At 39.8% G+C, this 23,655-nt stretch overlaps 1 protein-coding gene across 1 annotated transcript in view; it reads left to right on the top strand.

The window, feature by feature from the left end:
* The first annotated feature begins 1,262 nt into the window (after positions 1–1,262).
* Positions 1,263–23,655, top strand: part of LOC306888596 (zinc finger protein 423) — a 164,294-nt gene continuing 141,901 nt past the window's right edge. Inside the window, exon 1 of the mRNA XM_079447023.1 lies at positions 1,263–2,181. Coding sequence (XP_079303149.1) covers positions 2,142–2,181 — 40 coding nt within the window. The 5' untranslated portion in view covers positions 1,263–2,141. The remainder of the gene's footprint in view (positions 2,182–23,655) is intronic.

Below are 23,655 nucleotides of genomic sequence, written 5' to 3'. Positions count from 1 at the left end.
AAATCCGTAAAAAGATGACAGAGGGTGTAATCGTGTGCTATGTGATTTCACAATGCCACTCTTTCAAACCATTCATGTCTCGGCTGTCCTTGACCCTTAAGGAGCTTGTAATGTGGGCTATTTTCCTCCTTTGAATTTATCTGAGAAAAAGGGACCACTGCGGTGAGCTTTCGCCCCTTCGTGCCAGCGGCCTCTCTCTCTGGGACTCCAGAAGCACATTTAAAAGCGGTCTCCAGGCGTGCGCTCAGACAAGACAAGAGGGGCCCCGGTCCTCCATGGGGGGTCAATTTTAAAGGCCGTTCCGTGGCTCTGCGGGGTGCCCGGCTCAATCTGCAGGATGTCCTGCTGACCGAGACAGGGTGCCCAACATGTTATCCATGACAACGGCCGAGCAGCTCTGGAGCGCCGCGTGTGATTTTGACCATTTCTTAGGTTGATTTTTGCACAAATGATCCTCTTTCTGCGACTGCGCTTCGGCAGCACATGCAGACGGTCAGACTGACGCTGTGGGGACTAAAAATACAATCGAAAAGGCCTAATCCTGCCAAAAGGAACGCAACAAGGATCCTAGGAAAAGGGGTTAAAAGTTAATTAAAACATATCCCATAATACCAATGAAAATAAAACAACACATCTGATAATATCAAACATTATTTGAGTATGCAGATCTTTTTCAAAAATAAAATGCATGCACTTTGATGTTACAAGGCTAAACACTTTTTTTTAAAACTCAGACAAAGCGAAATGACAACTCTGATCTGTTTACTCACCCTGTTGTTGATTCAAACAAACTGTAAACTTTCTTTTTCTGTCACCATTCACTTTCATTGTATGGGGGGGAAAGGATGTACTGAAAGTGAGTGGTGATTGAGACTGTCAGACCTTAACATAGGCCTAACATCTTTTGTGTTGAGCAGAAGAAAGTCAAACGGGTTTGGAACAACGTGAGGGTGAGTAATTGATGACACTGTTTTTATTTTGGCTGTGCTGAACTATCCCTTTAAATCCTAAATCTTATCCATTCAAACGCAGATGAACGTGTTGCAAAGGCGACGAAGAAATAATAAATGTTCAAAACAAACCCCCCAAATAGTCAAAATGTCATCGTATCCAATCGTCAGTTAAACGCTGGAGTGAACCCGAGACGATGGCACCAGTACAAGGAGCGCAAAAAGCGAATCCAGTCCGTCTTTTTTGTTGCACGCTACAGCGTTTCCTCGAAGCTCCGTGTTTTGGCCCCGATCCGTGCTCCAAGTTAGGCTGTAGTTTCCATGGCTGACCATGGTTTGGTGCTGTTGGCTCTCTCTGTCTGCTCAACCCAGGCTGTGCGGAGCTCCCTGCGGGATCAGAGCGCTCCCCCGCCGGGACCCTACTCTCACATCCTCCTGCTGGGACACGGCTACATTTCCAGCCAAGCCTGGCTTTATTATGTGTGTCTGCGCTGCAGCCCCGCCAGCAGTCGGATCGGGAGGCGGAGGGAAGACCAGAGTCAGGACAAAGAAAAAGGGAGAGAGAGGCTAGCGACTAGAAATATTTACGGCTTTTAGGACGATAAACAAGAATAAGAAGAAAAATCCCCACAGGTAAAAAAATGCTGCGTAAAATGCCATTGAGAGTGGCACCTTCGGAAAAATAACAGCGAAGGAGGGCGGTTCGGCGGGATCACAACGAAAAGAGACAGTTGCGACAACTGCAAAAAGGAGGAAAAACATTGCGAATCAATTCCGAAACACCGTCGAAGTGGCTTTAGCACATTATCGGCAAGTATTGGCACCTCTCGCCACTGATCAGGTGTAATTTGGGCACGCTCCGCTTCTTCAAACTCTGAGCGCGCGTGCCCGCTCCGCCGTCAGCGTCTGCCGCTACGGAGGAACAAAAGAGCGTTCGATTCTCGAACTCGGGAAAAGCCGCAAGTTATTCGTTAAATCTACAGGTTGGAGAAGTTCAATCATTGGAATATCAGTTTCCATTGCCATACTCTCTCTTCCTTTGAACGCTTCTGGACCAGCGAGACTGAAGTTGCCGCATTGCAACAGGCAAAGTGAAGAAATATCCTAAGTATCAGCGCGTGACCTGTCAATATTTCTCGGAGAGGACAAGATACCTGTTAAAGAAAGTAAAATATTGTTGTTAACACGGAGATGTCTAGACGCAAGCAGGCCAAACCGCGCTCCGTTAAAGGTAAGCATTTTATGTTGGTATACGAGAGTGAACAACTCGCATGACCAATGAGATTTCTTGGGTAAAAGTGGCGGGGATTGTGAAATTCATCGATTTAATGTGTTTGCTTTCAATAGTGACATTATGTTCAGAGACTTTATGGAGTTTTCACATCGAAAGATTAAGAAATGGAACACTTTCATTTTGATGCCAGGTGCCACCGGGTCTTGTGGTTGGCAGTGCAAGTTATCTCTTATAGGGAAGGTGCTGTACCTGTAAATGGTGCTTGAGTTGATTTTAGGTTTTTTATTAATATTATTAGTAGTAGTAGTATTTAAACAGTTTTATTAAATTATATTTATTTTTGTAATTAAACAACATCACTTTATTCTCATAAGTATTATTACATAATGTTTTGTTAAATTATTTAATTTTATATTTTTCTTTATTTGTGTTTAATTTTTTTATGTAAAAGTAATATTTTTATTTTATTTTTTATGAATAATACTGATACTGCTCATAAAATAGACCTTTAAATAAGTGTATTCCAATTTTGTCCTCTTTGTGGAAATCTGAAATATTCTGAGATGTTTTTGCAACTCAATTTAGAAACCCCCTCTCAGCCTGTAGTAGTATTGTGAATGGAATTTGATTCTCTATAGATCTCTGTTTGGTATTTTTTTCCCCCCTCTTTGCTGTTTATTGTCTCGAATATTTATTCCCGGTTGTGAGTTTGACATGGCAGAATCAGTCACACACAGTCTCATCTCATTCACGCCCCTCCTACAAGACTCAACACTCACAGGCAGATGAATTCAGGAGCAATAAGGCCTGCTGCTATTTTGTCTTGTCCATCAGCAATGTGCGGCAGATATTGTGCTGCCGGTCGAGATATCACTTGGCACCCTCACCCCAATAGAAACCAGATGGGCTTTCGGGTGGCCATGTGGCCCATATTAGTACCCCCTCCCCCAAATAATAAACAGTTTTTTGTTTTAATTAACGGCCGCAATCTGCAGAGGTTCATCAAGAGAGAAAAAATTGGTCGCAAGTTTACCTAGAGTGTAAGTGGATAATATTCATGGCGGTTGATCTGGAAATACAACGTGTTAAGAATCGGTTATTGTCATAGATATTTAACATTGACTGAGCCTGCTGGGTACAGATCAATCCTAAACAATGTTGTTGAATTGTTTAGGAGAGAGAGAGAGATGAGAGAGAGCAATATTTTTGACCCTGTAATCAATAACATATTTTTTTTTGACCAGCTTTTATTCTTCACATGCATGAAGTGATTATGAAATATAATGCAAATAAATATGCATCCTCTTTTTTTTTTTTCTCCCCCAGTCATTAACTAATTATGTTTTTTGTTCGTTCTGTTTTTTTTTTTCAAGGCAATTGCAAATCAAAAGTTTTGTTGTATTGCAACAAATACTATTGCAGTTTTCTATCGAGTATGCATTGGCCTGCTGCAGCACATGGTTTGGGGGGGAAAACAGTGATTGTATTCACTCAGCGATGCATGTCAATCAGAGGCCAATTAAATATGTAAGCAAGGCTCGCTTTGTCCCTATCTCAGCCCAGCACCTTTAGCTTTGATTGCTATGCTCGGAGATTAGAAGGGCACCAACAATATATCTGAGTGTGGTATACACAAAATCATTCATGTTTTTTTCTGTCCCGGTGTCTAGTGTATTGGCTCGCTCTTCCAGAGGTTAAGCTTGTTTGTCATTAATTTCTGCTTTGATATCTTCAAATCTGCAGGTGTTGTGGCTATAGAAAACATATGAGAGGGGGGGTTCCTCAAAAAAACATTGCCCATTGTCACGTTAGACCGGGGATTATTTTCCAGTAAAGGAAATCATGCTCTCACATGACATTACATTAGAAACTGTGATTGCCAGTGTTACTCGCGCACGCAAGAGCGAGAGAGAGATTATTTCGAGAGGAAAAAGACAGCAAGCGTTCGTCAGAGGGGGAGAGGGAGCTGCGCTTATCAAAATATTATTTCTCTCAATTAATCCCTTTTTAATGTGTGTCTATGCACTGAGTGCTCGGCTGTGGCATTCCTGTTTCATATCTCCACCGTCCCCATGAGTTTTATGCATTATGTCGCGATGATTATTACTTAATTACACATTAATAAATCCCCTTCATTTGCAGGACATTAAGAGGGGGATGAATGCACACGACAGGAAGGGAGACAGTGAGGGCACTTATTTCCATTTTTTCAGTGTTGTTTACAGTCAGTCGAATCAAATTGGACATTTTATTCTACGAAAGGGAGAAAACATCTGAGTAATGCTGATCTGAAGCTCTCTGAGAATTAAATCTAATGGCATTATTCCCCCCTCTGCCCACTGACACCAGGGTCTTGGGTACGTGGGTATGTGGATGAGTTTGTACCTGGTTCACATGTTGAAATGTCTTTCAGGAATGCGGTTAGCTCTTCCTGCAGAATACGTATCCTTTAGCAAGGGTTTCGATAGGGAATTGGGTAATTACTCGCTGTTTTGAATGCAAATTTTCAGACGTGCGTTTCAACTACTGAGGGACTGTGGGAAGGAAGGGATTTTCATACATGGATACAAAACACAACAGCGAGTTGGTTTTGTAGGGACATCTAGATAGAAAATAATGTGGAATGTAATTTTCTAGTAATTTTGTAGATTTCTGAAGTGAGGTTTTAAGTTGCGGATTTTATCGTCTTTAAAGAACACTGCTGAGATTTTCTGTTGTGTGATTTCAGTGATATTAGTTATCACTTACACTTATCCTTGCACTTTTTTTCTGGGGGAGCTGTGTTACATGTTAAGAAAATAGGCAATGCAGCTGTAATGTGCTGTTGTGTTGATATTTTTGGTGGGTGTGTTTATGTAGCGGTACAGATCTCATCTTTTTACTTTCCTCCCTTTCTGGCTCCATCTGGTTTTAACATTAAATGGCTTTTTTATTGTCACCTAGATTTTTGGCAACAGCACAGAAGTTTCATTGGTCAGTGGGCTGTTGTAAAATGCTGAAGTGAGTTACCATAGGGCTGCAGAGCCACAAATGAAGAGATCAGGGAACAAGAACCCCCAGTGTTCTTATGCATCCGCATTTGTGTTTTTCATTTTGTGCTTTGATTGGTGTGCTGTTTGCAATTTTGTTGCGCACCTAATCACTCTATTGCATCTGTTGCACATTTTCAAATGATGGTTCATTGAGAATAATAGATTGAATTTATTTTAAGTCAATATTTCCATTCACTTTTCTGTTGTAGTGCCTGAAACATTTTTGTTAAATGTGTTCCTAATTATGTATTTAATTAAACATTCTTTTAGTGCTTTTTGTATATTTTTATTTATAGCTTTTTTTAAGAAATGTCAGTATTAATCTGAAATTGAGAAAGCATTTGTTTCAGTTCTAGACTGTTTATGTGAGAGTGTAGCATTTATTTTGTGTGTGTGTGTTGACTGTTAGAGAGGGTGTGATTTTGAGGTAATGGGAGATGAACCACAAAATTGATTTTTATGCTCTTGCTTTTTTTGTTTTCATTGACTTCACAGCATGAACAATTAGTTAAACAACTCTAAAAGTATTTCATCAGAACCAGGAAAAAAATGTAATTGCGCACAGTTTGACAGCAGCTGAGGTCTTTTTTAATGGCTTTCTTTGCACGTTGATGCGACTGGTATCATGATATTAAGAGGCACGCTTTTCTTCTGTTCTTTAACTTTCTTTTCAAGTCAAATCGTTATACCTTTTCATATCTCGAAGCAGTGACCCCTATTGGTGTGGAGATCATGGCGTAATTCATCTGGTCTGTGATGGGAGGAAAAGGCGGGTGGGTTTGGATGTGGGTTTCTCCCCGGTGGGCAGTGTGTCTGCCAGTGACAACTCCTTATCAGCAGCCAGCCTGCTAGTTTTGTGAGGAAGAATCTGTCTTAATGTAAGAGCTCATTCGTAGGCTCTGCCATTGTACCGGCTTAGCCACACGCTTTATCAGAAGGCCTGGGCTCAGTGGCCCGGAACCGGCGCTCGCTGCGGACCCGCTCCATGCCACGCTTCACTTCTAAAGAGAAGGCGTCGCTCTGACGCCCGCTGTTATTAATTCTGTTTGTGTGGTTGGCATTCCCTGCGCCCCCTCTTCCTTCCCCACCAAGCCTGCCAGCCAAGGCTCCCCTGTCAGGCCTTCCCGGAGGATCGCGGCCGTTCTAAGATGCTGCGCTCTGGAACCCGGATTGGGCTGCTGCAGAGGGCAGATTAAAACGTGCTGGAACAACGCACAGAGAAAGAGTCTCTCAAAGCTGCTCGTACCCATGTAGATTAAACATGGCAGCCATTTTCACCTAGTCCGCCGAGAACGTCGTAGACTTTTGTCTAGAAAGCACGTCGCGGTACATCTTGGAAGTATTCTTTTACATTTAGAAAATTAAGTTTGGTGACCTAGAATAGGAATTTGAGTGATGTTTCATACCGTAAAGCTCGTTCTATAATTTAGGCCTGTCAGACTGTCGATGTTATGAGGTGGGGAGTGGGTTACTACTGTTAAAAAATTTGGGGTCAGTAAGAATTTAATTAAGATTTTATTCAGCAAGGATGCATTAAATGGAAAAATGGCAGTAAAGACATTTATAATGTTAAGATTTCTATTTCAGATAAATTCTGTTCTTTTTAAACTTTTTATTAATCAAAGAATCCTGAAAAAGCACATTTGCAGCACAACTTTTTTTTTTTTTTTTACATTGATAATAAGAATGTTTCTTGAGCAGCATATTAGAATAATTTATGAAGGCTAAGTCAGTGACACTGAAGACTTGAGTAATGGCTGTTGAAAATTCAGCTTTGCTATCACAGGAATAAATTACATTTTCAAACATTAAAATAGAAAAAATATTTCAGAATATTTGTTTTTTTTTATTATAAAATGTAGCTTTGTTGAGCAAAAGATACCTCACTGACATCAAACCTTTGAATGGTAGTTTATGTCAAAAGTTAGGAGTGTTTGTCTGAGTGTAATTGACTTTTCCTGATATTCAAAGATGCTTTAACACTCTCTCTCTACTCTTTCTCCTCTCCGGGTGGCTGCTCTACGACCCTGCCCCGTCTCATTGGGCTGTACATTAAACATAAGGAAAGGGGGCAATTAAGCCCACTCTCTACACCTGGCTGATGCATATATTTATTGGCCTGTCTCCCTGCTGGACAGGCTTCAGGCCCTGGTCTGAGCTTTTTGGGGTGGTGATTGAAGGGCTGCCGAGGTCATTAATGAGGAGTGCTGGTGCTGGTTTGACCCCTGCTGTGCCCCCCAGAGTCCCCTCTGACCCTTCACCAGGTCATCTGGTCTCCCATGGCAGAGCGCTCAGGGAGCCGTCCTAGACCAGTGAAGGACTGGTATAGCTGGAGGTGAAATGTTTCTCTGTGTGTGTTTGTGTGTGTGTGTGTGTGTGTGTGTGTGCCCACGCACTGAGAAATCTCTTGAACGCTTGTGGCTCTCTCCAGAGCTGAACCCATCGATTTCACAAGGCCTAAAAAAGTTTTCTAGCAGCAAGAACAAAACCGCTAAAACAAAGATACGCTTACAGAGTTGAGCAGCCTTGCCCTTTCAAACACAGATGGAGTTTGACTCTGCAAAACAAAACTTTTGAGTAATTTGCAGAGTTCATCCAATGTCAGAATGTCTGGCTGTACCTTGTTTCAGATCTTCTAGACAATTATGTCGGCAAATAAACAGGTGTAAATGACTTGGCAGAAAGACAAAAGACGACTCTGACCCTTCGCTTATCAATTAAAGTTACTAGTTTTAAAAATACAGACATGGCTAATGATAGCAAAGCGGTGCTTGTCAGTCTGCTGTTTCGTCACGGGCAGATTATGTGTGCAAACCACAGGTCGCTGAGTTGGGTTAGTAATGCCTTGATAAATTGATTTTAAGCCGTGAAGCTTCTTCGCTTTATCCTGAGGCTAGTCTGGAACCTAGCATAGAAGCCTTTTTGGCTTAGAAAGAATTAGCCCCTCATTGTAAAAGACCCTCGGTTCTGCTAGCCCGCCTGACTCCAGAGAAAGACGAGCCCTTGATCCTGGAGTCAGACGTGTTTTTCCTTATTTTTCTTCATTTAATTCCCCGTCAAACAGCAAGTCCCCCCTCCTCACGCAAAGTCGGGGATAATAACCCGTGCAAACAGCGGGGCTATACTGAAGAAACAATTAAAGTCGCTCTTCGTTCGAGAGCGCTCGCACACACATACGCTCACAAAGGGAGAATAAAGGGGAGGGGAGACATGAAAAAAGCGGAATAATGACATTTACAAAACAGCCGTTCTTCTACGATGTGTTCATTTGTTTGTTAAAAGTCAGGTTTTTCCATTGTGTGCAGTTCACTTAGCATGTGTGCTTTTTTTGAGGGCTGCTCCTGTATTCAAGAAGTTCCCAGAGGAACTGAATGAGGCAAAGAGTGATTATTACGCTCTCCTCTCCGACTTCTCTCCGTTCACCTCATCTCACCTCACTTCTCACCCTTCTGCCTGACTGTACAAGCTCAAAGTTAGAAAATTAATATCGAAATAAATTGATATTGTATCGTTATTTTTATATAAAGATATAAACTTTTTTTGAAAAATAAATATATAATACATATGTACTATGGCTCTCACAGGCTTGTTATTTCTAAAAGTAGCAATTTTCCCCCAAAATCTGTGTTTTAGATGGTTTATTAGAGTATGTGAGAGTTTTCTGATGCTTATCTGGGAGTGTTGTGTCAAGAGAGATGACTCGGGCCACATTTATGGAGGTGTGTAGAAGCAAATTCACATCTACCTCTCTACCAGCACACACATGACAGATCTGCATTTCAATGCAGCAGACGTGTGTATGTTTGTGTTCGAGCACAGCCAGAGAGACGGAATTCACTCCAAACTGTGTCAAAACGCTCGCCATATCCAAACCAAATCAGTTAACCTTATGTTATATCTCGTCGGCTTAGTCCCCAGGTAAAGTTCTCCATGCTACAGCCACAGCGTGTATTTAATCATCCATCTGCCGGCGCTCAGATGTGTGTGTATGTGTGTATGCTGTGGGCTGCTCTGATAGGTGTGTATCTGTGTTGTTGTGGTTGAACATGATGGGGAAGAGAGTCTCTTTCAGCTACTGCAAAAAAAAATAAAAAATCCAGGGCCAAGAGAAGTGCGCAGAAATTATTAACCATCCACACACTCGTGCTCCCAATTCTTCTTTATTCTCTCTTTCCTGCTCAGCTTCTCTCGCCTAATAAATGCTTCATGTCACCATCAAACTTGCTCCAGGAGAGGCAGAGAGAGGGAGCAGAAAGAAAGAGAATTGGAGATTGCACGGCGTGGGGGTTGTGTACTGTGGCACCTTGGTGTTGATGGATGGATAGATGGATGGGTGGATGGACCGATGTTAAAAATGTAAAATTTTGACCTGTTCTGTAGTGATGGACAGGGGACCAACCTGTCCCATTCTCTTTCTTCTATCTGGATCCAGCTCGATCATTAAACTCTGATAAAATCCGATATCAGAGGTTTTGCACCACACTGTCTTGAGGCAAAGTGTAAAACACAATACTTTACTCATTGGTACTGGAGTAATCAATCCGTAATTGGTTGGAACACTTTAGTCCAAGTATGTCGTGCTCATTAAGTGTTATTTTATGGCTTTTTTTATAGCAGTAACATAATTAACTGGCCGTTACATAATCACAATTAGCATGTTGAAAAGGGTTATAGTATTTTTTTTCTATTGACGAGATATCTCGTCAATTAAGAGACAACGCTTCCCTGCCAAAGACAAGTTTTTACAGCAATCTGTGTTCTAGGTATATTACGGTAAGGAAAGCCCTAGCGCATGTCCTGAACGAGTTAGTCCCTTCCGGGTCTTGCGGGTCCAAATACAAGACGATCGGCATAAATGGAAGGATCAGAGAAAATGTTGATCATATATCTAGATCATGTTTTGACCATTTAGAATCTGATCGGGATGAAGTAGTCCGTGAGAGAGATGCCTTTACAGACACAGAAACATCTCTAGTTGTGTCGTGGATGGACCGATAACCAGTCAATCTGAATGTGGGTGTGTGTGTGTGTGTGCGTGATCTCTTTCTCTCTCTCTCTCTCTCTCTCTCTCTCTATATATATATATATATATATGTGTGTGTGTGTGTGTGTATGTGTATGTACAGTATGTACAGAGGTGTAAAAAGTACTCAAATTTTACTCAAGTGAAAGTAAAGATACTCAGTGAAAATTTTACTCAATTAAAAGTACAAGTATCTGGCCAAAAACATACTTGAGTAAAAGTAAAAAAGTACTACTTTAAATTGTAAGTATTAAAAAAGTTTTCTGACAGACATTCAGAAGTTTGGTTAAAGGGAGAAAACGAAACAAAATGCAATGGCACAGGTCAAACACACATCTAGTGCAGTGATAACAATTAAAATGCACCACAGCGGAAGACACACACACACACACACACACACACACACACACACACACACACAAAAATTGCAGGGAAAGGGATTAAAAGGAAACTCCATCCTTTCCAGCCTCATGCCATCTTATATATATATTTATATATATATATATATATATATGAATGAATGATGCGTTTATATAGAGCTTTATTGTGTATTGCTCTACACCCAAAGTGCTTTACAATCATCTGGGGGGTCTCTCCTCAACCACCACAAGTGTGCAGCATCCACTTGGATGATGCGACGGCAGCCACAGTACAACGGCGCCAGTGCGCTCACCACACACCAGCCACATATATATATATATATAAGACTTTTATTTATCAGATGAACACAAACTAAGATCTAAATCATCTAAACTAAATCATCTCTCTTCTTATAAGCCAAGTATGGGACGTCCAAAAATGACACTTCAAAAACTACACAAAGTGAATATGACAGTAACTCATACAACCCCTGTTAATGAATCAATATTTGAAACATCTGGGACGACATGAGAATCTTAGTTTTTGGGTGAACTATCACTTTTAATAAGAATGTGATGACGAGCTTAGAAACATATTGAATTAATGAGGAGAGACATAGAATTAAAACATACAACATTAAAATTTTGAAAGGCCACTTTTTTGTGTGTTTTCTACGTCACTTAATCTTTTAATTGTTTATTTGGGGCATTTTTATTTGGGCATTTTGTCAGCAAATATTGCTACATAATTATTAGTGACTAATTATATGAATTAATGAGCAAATTATGTAATTATTAAGATTAAAAAAATATTAATTGAGAGTCCAGATTCCTACTCAATGTGTCACATAATGACATTAAAACAACTTACCCACCTGGTAAGAACTTAATTACAATTAAGTAAATATAATGTTCATTTAAACACTTTTTGGAAATTTGTAACATTTAATTAAAAAAATAATAATAATAATTCCCACATAAATATTAATTATATTAAAATTTTCATCACTGATTTTATTTGCACTCAATCTTGTGCATTCAGCCAATATATAACACAGCTAATGGCTCTATCAAAACAGAAAGAATAATGAATACACTTTTTTGGGGGGAAAAAACAACTTTGCTACCTCAACATGCTTCCTCTGATTTGATGGTAAACTTTTGATGCCATACATTTACCTGATGAAAGTCATAACTGAAGTAGAACTGTGTGCTTGATGCATGAAAACAATGATCATTGGTTCTCATGTCAAGCACACACTTTTGAGCTTCCGTTTACCATATTTAATGTGCATAAGATAAAATAAAAATGTAATGTACTTTTTAAGTTTAAATAAAATTGTAAGGAGTAAAAAGTACAGTTTTTTTTTTCTTCAGAAATGTAATCAAGTAAAAGTACAAGTAGTCAGTTTAAATTGTACTTGAATAAAGTAAAAATCCCCCAAAATAATACTTAAGTAATCAAGTAAAATTACTCAAGTATTTTACACCTCTGAGTATGTATATGTATGTAGCCTATATGTGTGTCTGTGTCTGTGTGTGTCTATCTGTTGTGTTTATTGAATGCAATTTCAGTTATTCATAAAATTATTTACAGGTGAAAGACTGACATTTGAATGTATTTTGCTTGAAAATGCACTACTTTGATAAAAATGCATTTTTCTCAGTTTTTTGTCCAAAATATTGCATTTCTGATGAAACCTATGTGCATTCAAGTGGGGATAAAACATGAACACATGAAGATAGAATAAAATAGTTTTTTTAAATTAAAAGCAGAACTTATTTTGATATATAATATGTTCATATATACATAGCAGAAAATATTCTGAGGGCCGTCAAATTTAGGTTAAAATCATCAAAAATGCTTGGCGGTGGCTGGCAACTTTAAAAAAAATCGCTGGCGGGGAAAGAGTTAATAACTAACAAATGCAAATGGAAAAACTCTTCCTTCCTCATAATGTACAAGTGATTTTCATTCAAATTAACTTATGTAGCATAATAATCTAACACTGACTTTTTATTAGTAACTAGTATAATTAAATCTCTGTTTAATTGACCATAATTTGTACTAAATGTATACCATCTATTTATATAATTTAAATAAATTGTATTTAATATAATGTTCTACATTTACAAATTATTCAGTCTATTTGTTTAGTAGCTCTCAGTAAATAGTAATAATGTAACTTTACTTTTAAAAGTATTGTTTACCAGCACCGCTTGTGTGTATTTATCTATGTTTTGAGACTGAGTTCTTTTAAAAATTCTCATATACTGGAAAGGAAGACCCTTGAGGTCAAGGACTGAGCGCTATCCCCCCGAATGCACACACTTTCTTTCTATATCTTGTGGTCATGTCCCATAATAAGGGTCGCTGTAAGTGTGGGTAGAGTTCATTTAATAAGAACCCCTCCCACAAAATCCCCATACACAAACAAACATGCGCTGGCATGGTCTCCGGCGGTCTAAACAAACAGTAGAAGGGTCTCAGAAGGAGCGTGATTGCAGAGTTAATCTGTCCTCTAGTGATGCAGGCCGGCCACAAAGCTCCTTCAGAGAGGGACACATTGTAATGCCTAATCAAGTCTGTATCAAACTAAATAATGCTGTAGCGTGAAATTGGAAGCCGAAGTCAAAAAGCACTCCCCAGCCTGTACTACAGGATAAGGCAATTAAGACTCTCTCTCTCTCTCTCTCTCTCTCTCTCTCTTTTTCTCTCTCTCTCGTTCTTCCTGTCTCCTGAGCAGTCAGGCTATACTCTTACGTTTTTGTGTGGAACAGCCCTGTTCTCTTTCTCCCTCCTGTTAAGTTGATGGTATTGTTGGTGGTGTACTGGGACCATCTATTTCTGGAGGGTCCCGAAGGCGCTGTGATCCAGGGAGGCCGTCCTCCTCCTAGGTCGGGGGCGTTCGGCACGGGGCCCTCCACCTGCCAGAGGGTGTAAAGTAGGCATTTTGGTCGTTTTGTCTCCTCGAGTACTCTACAGATAAATCAATGGAGTACTCGGGGATCTGCGCTGTTGTGCATTGTTGGTCTATGAGCAAATGTGTCAGAAGGATGTCTTTAGGAAAATGTTATGCTGTTTTTTTTTTACCCACATGGCATGTCAAGTTAAAAATGCTTCTTTAAAAAATAAATATTATATAATATATTGGTAAAAACACATCACAATACCCAGTATTATGTTCCATTTAGGTGCCCACCATTTAGATGAGTGAAAAAATCTATGTCTACAGATATTTTCCAATTAAAATTTGAGGAAGTCCAAAGATCTAATGGTGAATATTTTGATCTTTATATTTTCACTTTAATGGGACCACAATATATTTGCACTTTAATGGATTTCACCCCAAAATGTAAATTGTCATCATCACTTAGTTGCCCTCATATCACGCCAAAACTGTATGACTTACTTTCTTTAGTGGCACATAAAAAGATGGGTCACAAAAAATTTTTTTGTCCATACAGTGGACGTCAATGGGGTCCAGTGTTTTCTCCTTCTTCAAAAAGCCTTCTTTTTGTGTTTCTCAGAGGAAAGTTAGTCATACAGACTTGGAACGATATGAGGTTAGTAAAATACTGAAGTAAGAGACAGAATTTTCATATTTGGGTCAACTATTACTTTAAGTTTGAGATGCAAATTAAGGCTGATCGCCCTTAATAAGTTGTTTATTAGCATTAATCTAATATTTTGAAATTTTAAGGGCAACTCTTATACGCTTTTAAGAAACTGAGGAAAAACAAGATCTGCTAAAGCCCAAATATTTGACTGTATCAACCCACACAAAACTGATTTAATTATATTCAGTATGGAGAATGCTGACTCTGTTTTCTTAATTTTTTCCCTTCAGTTTTTATTTTTAAGAAAATCAGACAACATATTGTGCATGTGAATATGAAACTGTTCTTCTTCTTTGTTTAAACCGTTATTAGTCAATAGTTATTTGCATAAACAGATCTAATGTACAAGACATGACCGAATATGTACATCTAAACTGCTGATTAATGCACTTTTGTGTATTAGGCAGCACAGCAATTTCATCTTGATTTAATCAATAGGAGGGTCATATAAAAATGATAGACATGCAGGATTTGGCCCGCGGGCTGCTGGTTGAACATCCAGTGGGCTACTGCATTGACACAAATTGCTGTCTGATGAACTGCTGAAAATAATGTAGTAACCAGTCAAAGTCGTGCAGTCGTTTACGGCCTGTTTAGATGTAGTTGATGCTGAATTTTAATTGGTTGTAAAATGTTTTGAAATTTCAGTGATGGAATTATTGTGCTTGCATGATAGTCCGTTGTGGTCACTTTCAAATTCTAATGGCCATTCCTAGTGTAAAAGGTGATTTTAGAGTAAATGGGACGTGTGTGGCAGTTTTGGGCTTTGCCATTGCCGTCCCCATCGCAGCCACCCACCCGTCCCGTCCCCGTTTGATGGCATCATGGTGGGAAGAACGTGATTATGGTGCTCTCCCTAGCGAGCAGCGATCTGAACCTCGTGTCACAATCGCTGACAGCCCCACACAGCCGACGGGATTTAATCACGTCTGCTCTCCCTCCATGTTCTCTCTTTTCCTCATTCGCTTTATATCGCTCAGACTCAGCTTCTCTCTGCCTTCCTCGATCCTTCTCTCTCTCTCTCTCTCTCTCTCTGCACAGGTATATTGGAAACATTTTTCCTCTTGTGTTTGACAGGCGAGACAGATGAAAAACAAATTTCAGATCTGATCTGAGCGCCCCTTTAATCTTTGACTATGTTTTCTTCTAGTGAACACCGAAGCTCCGTCGTGCTCTTAACGTGTATGTGTGATGCCATTGTGGTTTACGTTTTTCTTGAATCTTTGAGTTGGAGAATGTGCCTGGGTGCATTTCTAAGCACATTTGTGCCTCCGAGTGTGTGTTTATGAGAGTGAGTGTGTTTAGAGTCAAAGAGTGTTCTGCACTGTGTTGAAAGGCAGAATTGTGGTAAACTGATAAGACCCTTTCACTGCGTGTGTGTGTGAGAGGGGAATGCAGAGGAAGAAGGAGAGTTGACACTGCACCCAGGGCTTTCCTCAGGAAACGGCTGCTGACGGCCTTTAGCCAGAACCTCGCATCGCACGGCCAGGAATGTGCCATGTGTGCGGTGAGGAGGGAGGAGTGTGAGAGACAAAGAATGTGTCTACGTGTGTGACTTTGTGTCTTTTTAATGTTCATGTCTTCTTGCTGGCAAATGTTATGATTTAGACTGGCATCACGGTGGAGGGTGTAATTTCTGGGCCACTAGTGGTGAAAAACAGAATTGTAAATGTAAAGATTAGTTTCAAACAGGTTTCCTAAACACTCCCATTTGCTATTCTGCCACACTTTTTTGCATGTGTATGACCATTTCTTTCTTTCTTTCTTTCTTTCTTTCTTTCTTTCTTTCTGCTAGAAAGTTTGAACAGGTATTTTTTTCTATCTTCAGTTTCATGTTACAGATACATAGTGTGGGAATGCTCAATTTTTTCCCCTCTATTGACAGCCTTCGAGATGTAATTGCTCTGAATTTTTGTTTTGCAAGAAATATGAATTGTGAATTATTTAGCTCTGTTAAAATAGTTGTTTTGTCCTTAACCACTTTTATATAGTTATTTATTTATTTAATTTTTTTTAATTAATGGGAAATGAATATATTATATTATATAGTATTATATTATATTATATAATTTTTTTCATATGCTGCCTTTCATGTCACAATTCAGGATATTCACCCTTTTGAGATATGGGAGATATTTGAGACTTCCTTGCTTTGGACAAGCAGATAGTTCTGTCCCAAACATGCACCATACATTAAGGTAATGTTGCTGTGTTGGGTCATTCAAACATAGTATTGTTTTGAGGGTGTTTTAACCCACCAAAGTCATTTCTGTTCATTAAACTCTGATAGGAGAAAGTGTATTAACATTAAAAAATGACACAAATCATTTTTAAACTAAATATGTTTTGCTTTCAAGGCTTTGACTGAATAGATATTGTCAGATTACGCTAGAACATGTTGTATTTGCGCTTCTCTGTGCGGCATTTGTTTGTCTGCCTCATCTTCATCTTCCGTCACATCAGAGGTGTTGTGGATCTCTAGTTGGCTCTTGTGAAAACATCAAAGTTACTCTCACTTCAAGCATTCTTGCAAACATGTAGCACACCTTAACTTATGTGACGAAGAGACAAAGAAAGAAATAGAAAAAAAGAAAGAAAAAGCATAGAGAAATAGAAAGCACAACACTATGAGTCTCTTCTGACCCGAGCCGTCCAAGTTCTCCCAAGAGCACAAAAACTCAGGAAGACAACACAAGTGCTCTTGCCATCCTCCCACTCTTGTATCTGCTCTTTTTTTTCCCTGTACACCATTTCCTTCTTTTACAGTGTTGACGTCCTGTCCCTTAATCCTCTAGATTTCATTGCTTAGATTCACTGGTTAGGGTCATATGATGGATATGAATGTGGTATGAACACAAAAAGTGCTGTCTGAAATGAGCAGTCTAAATAACATCGAAATCATTTGTAATTTATATTTTTCATTTATTTGAGCTTTAAAAAAACTAACAAAAAAAATTCCAGCATCTCGAACCGTAGATGTTTTTGAACCATTTATTATTTTTTTCCAGTGCAGTATATTATTGTGTTGTAATTAATTTCAAATAACTGTTTTTTAAACGGGTAGTAAATGTAGAACTGTGCTATGTTATGTGCCTAGTGTCACCATATGTGTTTTTAAAGCGAGAGGCTGGACTCTTCTGCATTTTTAGTGTGATGTAGTGGTGAGCCTTCGGTTTGGGTCCAGTCAATCCTCATTGTGTCCCTTTGCCATGTAAGCCTCGGTTTTCTCTTCAACAACCCCCCTTAGCGTGTTTTTGGCCAGTGTTGCTGGTTTGTGTTTTTAAGGCCATTTTGTGCAGCGGAGCAGTTTCAGTGCTGATAAAAGTATTTGGTTAATCAGCTTCCCTCCCTGTCCCTCGGCCTAGGTTTGGAGGATAGGCTATTGAAGTTGAAGCCCTTGTGGGAAAAGCCCAGGCTGAGAGATTGGCACAGTGCACTACCAATGTTTGACCTGCGAGATGCAGCTGGCAGCCAATGCGTTCGGATTGCGAGGGTCTGAGGGCGAGGCTGTCAGCTGCGTCCCGTCCAGCAGGAAATGCCTGTACCGCCCTCACGGGCCGGCCTCCAAAGCCTGATTGGACACAGTGACCCAGTTGAGCGATAAGGACCCAGCAAAACTCCCGCTGTCCACGCTTCCGTGCTGCGCTCGGGGAATACTCATCCCTGTCACTCCATCTCCGCTGTCATTCCACTGCAACTGGAGTGTGTGTGTGTGTGTTTTCAGGGGCGGAGCTGTCACAGAATCCGGCCCGCATTCAAAACAGCCCTGGCTACAGGGAACGAGTGAAAGAGAGACATAGAAATATTGAGGAAACGGGCTCCTCCTACTGCTGTCAATGCTGGTGTGTCAGTGACAAATGGCTGCCTGAGTGTAAATATTAGTTTTTTATGCCACATCTCTTGCTGTCAGGATGGCAGCAGTTGTTTAGATGGTGATATTTTGTAGGTGTGGAAATCCGCAGGGACCTGGCGAAACAATATTGCAGTATATTGATATGCTCTTCATGTTTAGTTTACAATTGCAATTCAAACTTGCGAAAAATCTTTTACTAATTTCTTATTCATTTTCAGAGAGACTACTTTTTTCTCTCTTTTACTCATTTATTATTCATTTACAGAGAGACTATAATATTATTTTTATTTTTTTCAAATGATATTTTTTCTTATTTATACTTGTGCTGGAAAACGATTAATCATGATTAATTGCATTCAAAATAAAAGTTTTTGTTTATATAATATATGTGTGTGTACTGTGTATATTTATTATGTATATATAAAGACACACACATACAGTATATATACAAATATTTTGAAAATATTTGTTATATATATATATTTATTCACATAATTAATATTATATGTAAATATATTTAATATATAATCATAACATATTTTCCTTAAATATATACATGCATGTGTGTGTATTTATATATACTCAATAAATATACACAGTACACACACATATGTACACAAAACTATTATTTTGATGCGATTAATCACGATTAATTGTTGCCCAGCACTAATTTATACTTTGAAATGTTATTTGATTTATATTTTAAATAATAGACTTATTTATAAAGTTACGTTATAAGTTAAGTTATAGACTTATTTATATTTTATTTTGTATTGATTATAGATTTCAGTTATAGATTTATTTAATGTTTTAGCTATATATCTAGCTCAATCTGACTTTGCGTGCGTCTCCCACCCCTAAAAAATAAATAAATTAATAAATTAAAATGTGAAAATATGTGAATAATGTGAACGTAATGTGAAAAAATTTCAATTTTTGGCTTCACAATACTAGGTTGTCTGTTGCCAAATGGCTCTCAGTACAATACACATCATACAACATTTGCCAATAAAGTATTATGAGTTAAAATATTACTATATTGTAAATCAATACTATGAAATATTCATCTTTATAGTTTTTCCCCTCCTCACCTCTAATATTGTATGGCTCTCAGACCTGATGCAGCAGAAATGGTGCAGTAATGAGTGTTACTACCTGCAGCCACAGCTGAGGTCCAGCGGACTATATTGTGCTTATCGCTGTAGTAAACACACTCTAATATCATATACTATACAGAATGAGCAGTACATTTCAGCTCAAGGTATTTGTGTGTGTTTATGTGCTGTAGCCACCGTTTGTGTGTATGTGTCCGTTCTCCATGTAGTTGAGTCCCCTCTTTTGAATGGCTTCATACTGCTGTGTCCGGGTATTGATCTTCGGTGGTTGCCTGTGATGTGTGTAGTGCTTACGGGAAAGAGCGTATGTATTTTTATATGCGTGTTGGCAGGAGTGAATTGCACCATTCAGAGAGCAGGCCTATGTACGGGGCTCTCTTGGGTGTGTTTGTGCCCGCGTGTGTTTGAGTAAGTGCATGGGCTTCTTTTAGCGTGCTTGCCTCTCTCCGATCCTGTGTGTGTGTGTGTGTATGTGTGTCTGTTCTGGCTCAGGTACGCCTCCCCCCTCTGTGCTGCAGCAAGATGACGGTGTCTCTGGAGGTCTGCAGGCCAGCGTCTGGAGACACAGCCGTGCGTGTTCCCGTCATTCTCCCTGCTATTAAAAGCTATTAAGCCATGCAGAACAAGTCAGGCTTTTATCTATTATTAATTATCTTGAAATTAAAGACACTCTGCCTCTCCTTCTCCCGCTCTCCCTCTCTCCTTCATGGCGAGACTGTTCGTCAGTATAGGATGACCGTTAAGGCGTCATTAACCCAGAAACATGGCAGTGATGGACAGCATGCTGGATCTTTTCATTTATAATGTGTTTTTCTCTGTCCCGGAGAACACGGGCGACGTGAAGCCACACATAGCGGCCATTAAATCAGCTCTACTGCAGGACTTACGGGATGCCTCTGATTTCCTTTATTAAATGTTGATTGCCTCGCCTTATGCTTTTTAACACTGGGTTCAGTGGTCGAAACTTGACTCCTATTGGGTTCATCAGAAGGCCCAGATGGATTGTACAGGTTGTGCAGATTTTGGCAAACATATTCAGCACAATTAATTAATAGCAATGAAATTGGTTAAATATTTGTAGCAGGGGTGTTGTTTGGTGCAACATGAAGCAGAACTATCTAGGTCCTATCCATCTATCTGTCTGTCTGTCTGTCTGTCTGTCTGTCCATCCGTCGTTCTATCATTCTATCTATCGTTCGTTCTATTTTTCGTTTGTTCTATCATTTGTTCTATTGTTCATTCTGTCATTCTATCACTGTCTATAAATGCTATCTCTCAATCTATCGTTCTATCATTCTGTCTATCGTTCTATCTGTCATTCATTCTAGTGTTCTATATATTGTTCGTTCTATCGTTTGTCCTATCGTTCTATCGATCGTTTGTTATTAACTATCTATTATTATATCATTCTGTCTGTCATTCTAGCTAATGTTCTATTGCTCTATCAGTCCGTCCTTTATTTTATTGAACTTGTTTTACACACTTTTTTGTCAATTCACTAAAAACTTAAATTGACATTTAAGTCATGTAATATTGGCTGATATATCAGTCTATTACCAAAATGACTACAAAAAATACCCAATATTCAATGAATAATTATTTTACTAATAGTCTTAGCAGAAAAACGTTTCATTGTTGTTATTATTAACTGTACGCTTTTAACTTTAGGTGTGGGTATTTCAGCATATCCAATCACATTTTAGACCCTGTAGCCATTTTACCAGACCTCCACCATTCGCCACCAACAAGGTTTTCCTTTTGTAATTTCTTTAATTATACATGGCAAAACCCCAGAATTCACCACTACTCTGTGTGTGTCACACATGTTTTTGTGATGATGTTTGTGCCACATGTTGGACAGGAGGAGATCAAACGCCCCACCCTCAGAGATATGGACCCCGACATGATTAATCCAGAGCAAGTATGTGTGTGTGCGTGACAGTCTGGGGCCCGGGCTCCCAATTCTTAGGGACACGCAACAGGCCCCTGATCATAATGCGTGATGTTGCTGCGGCAGCCATTGGCCCTGCATGGGTCCATTGTAATGAGGGGGCCGGACCGCAGTGCACTCTGGGCCCAAACAGCTCGCCGCTGGACACTAATCCCAGGGTGCCGTGGAGCTGTTTTGTACTGACAAAATCACACACGCTTTGCTCAGGAAGCAGCACACACACACACACACACACACATAGACTCGTGCACACACACACACACACACACTCGTACACAAACAAGACGGGAGCACAAAGACACAGGGGTATGAACCCATTCAAATGCATGGGCTCAAACACGCACAGGGCGCACACACATGCACACACACACTCACACACACACACACACTGAGCTGCAAATGGGGGGCTGCTAATGGCTTCCAGTGGGAGAGAAGGAGAGCAAGGCTTTATCCCTTAAGTGTAGAAGACTTAATCATACAGAATGGCCCGGGGCCAGTAACAGGGCTGTACGGCACGCCCCTCCACACACGCATTAGGTATTCTGCAGCTGAATCTCCTGCAGACGGCTGCAGCAGAGCCGGGCCCAGGTGAGACTCCCTCTGAGCGCTCGCTCACTCGCTTTCTCCCTTCCCTTCCATCTCTCTCTTTTTCTCGCCATGTTAAACACACATACCAACAGTGGTCCACAAGAGCTTTTTATTGTAATGTCATTGGAGGTGCGTCTGCATAATATTCTCTCCCTCCCTCCGCCCATCTATTAGTTTTTTTGTCTCTCTCAAAATTTATATTCATACACGCCGTACTAGCACGACTGTTTAAATAACAATCTCTCTTTTCATTTTCTTTTTTTTGTCTTCTCTCTATTCTTTCCTCCCCACTCTTTCCGGCATGGAGCTGCAGTGCGATGCCGATCTTTGAAGCTTTACCTGCAGTGTGTGAAGCCCTTACTGGGAGAAGCAGGGGGCCGGCGTGCATGTGTGCGCGTGTGAGGGTCCGCATATGCACGTGTGCTCGTTAAGGGCCCTCGCAGCATCAGGTCTGAGGGTGAGGATGTTTCTTCTCGCTGGGTTAAGAGATGCGATCTCGTTCTTTGTACGCGCAGCATCTCCTCGTTGTCGGAATCTCTCACTCGCGGTGAAACGCATCCCTGATTTGATAAAGCGGCAGATCCTGATGGAATTCCTCTTCGGTTCAGGAGGTGTGTGTTCTGGTAATCCTGCTAGTCGCAACGACAAGGGTTATATAAACAGATGCTAACCGAATTCACCCCCAGTTCCCCATTTTTCTTGCCGTGGTTATGTCCAGGGGGGAATTTGATGCGAGTTTCATGCTTGTCAAGCCTCTTACGGACAGCTATCCACACCTGCTTTCTTTTTGTATAGCTCTACATTAAATAAACCACGGTAGCAACAATTGCTGTTTTGTTCTTTCTTTCTTTTTTTTTAAGACTTTTTTGACGCTTTTTTTCCCACAGTGGGAAATAAGGCAGGAAATTATGAGATGAAAAGCGAATCAGGAAATATATTGTGATTTAGATTTGAACCTTTGTGACCACATTGCCTCAATTTAAATTTTTGAGTTCATAATTTTTAATCAAAATGTTGTAATCCAATCTTAATCAGTGAAATGTTTGTATGCCTGACTTCTCTAATCATTTAGTCCGTATAAATCCCACACTTTTCTTACATTTGACCTCAAGCTTGCATTCAGAGTTGCCTTCATCCAATCAGCAACTGATGGATACTTTTTTTCTTTTTTAATAATATTTCACTCAGATGTACTTCACATCTGAGAAGATCTGTCACTACTTCTGTTACATCACAACATTAAAAGAATATTACAATTTTGTCAGCATTTTCTCACCCTCACCCCCTCATGAATTTCTTTCTTCTGTTAAACACAAATTATATGTTTAATAATGTTGGTCACCATAAGTATTATATTTCATATATTTATTTTATATACATTATATTTTCATAGTATAGACAAAAATATAATGGAAGTCAGTGGCTACCAGTAACTGTTTGGTTACCTGCATTCTTTAAAATATCTTTTATGTTCAACAGAAGAACGAAACTCAGAAAGCCATTCTCTTTCAAATATAACAAAAATAATTACCTATAAATAACAAAACATTTCTCTGTATGAAAATCGCGACCAGCAACACTGGCTAAACCAATGGTGTGAGTTTGGGGCAGGATCAGGATCTCTCTGGCCAACCAATGGCACACCTGATTTGGAAACCTGTTTGAAAACAGTATTTATTTTTTGCAGTTCCATTTGGTAACAGTAGTGACACAGAAATTATACAAGCCAGACCTTTTCCAAGTTCAGATAGAAGCTGTGCGTGTTCATCTGTGCGTACTTATTGTGATTTCCCCATACCCTTGTTATTTTGGTAGATAAGCATCGCCCGTTGTTAATTTAAAGCGCTCATTTTGAAAACAATTAAAGGCTGTGTCATTCTCCCACCGGCTGGCAAGCGTTTTGGCGGCTAAATGCGAGTGTTGTGTTTG

Source organism: Barbus barbus (genome assembly GCF_936440315.1).
Source record: "Barbus barbus genome assembly, chromosome: 22".
Taxonomy (NCBI): Eukaryota; Metazoa; Chordata; class Actinopteri; order Cypriniformes; family Cyprinidae; genus Barbus; species Barbus barbus.
The sequence above is the reverse complement of the archived record's forward strand: the minus strand, read 5'-3'. Positions and strand labels throughout refer to the sequence as shown.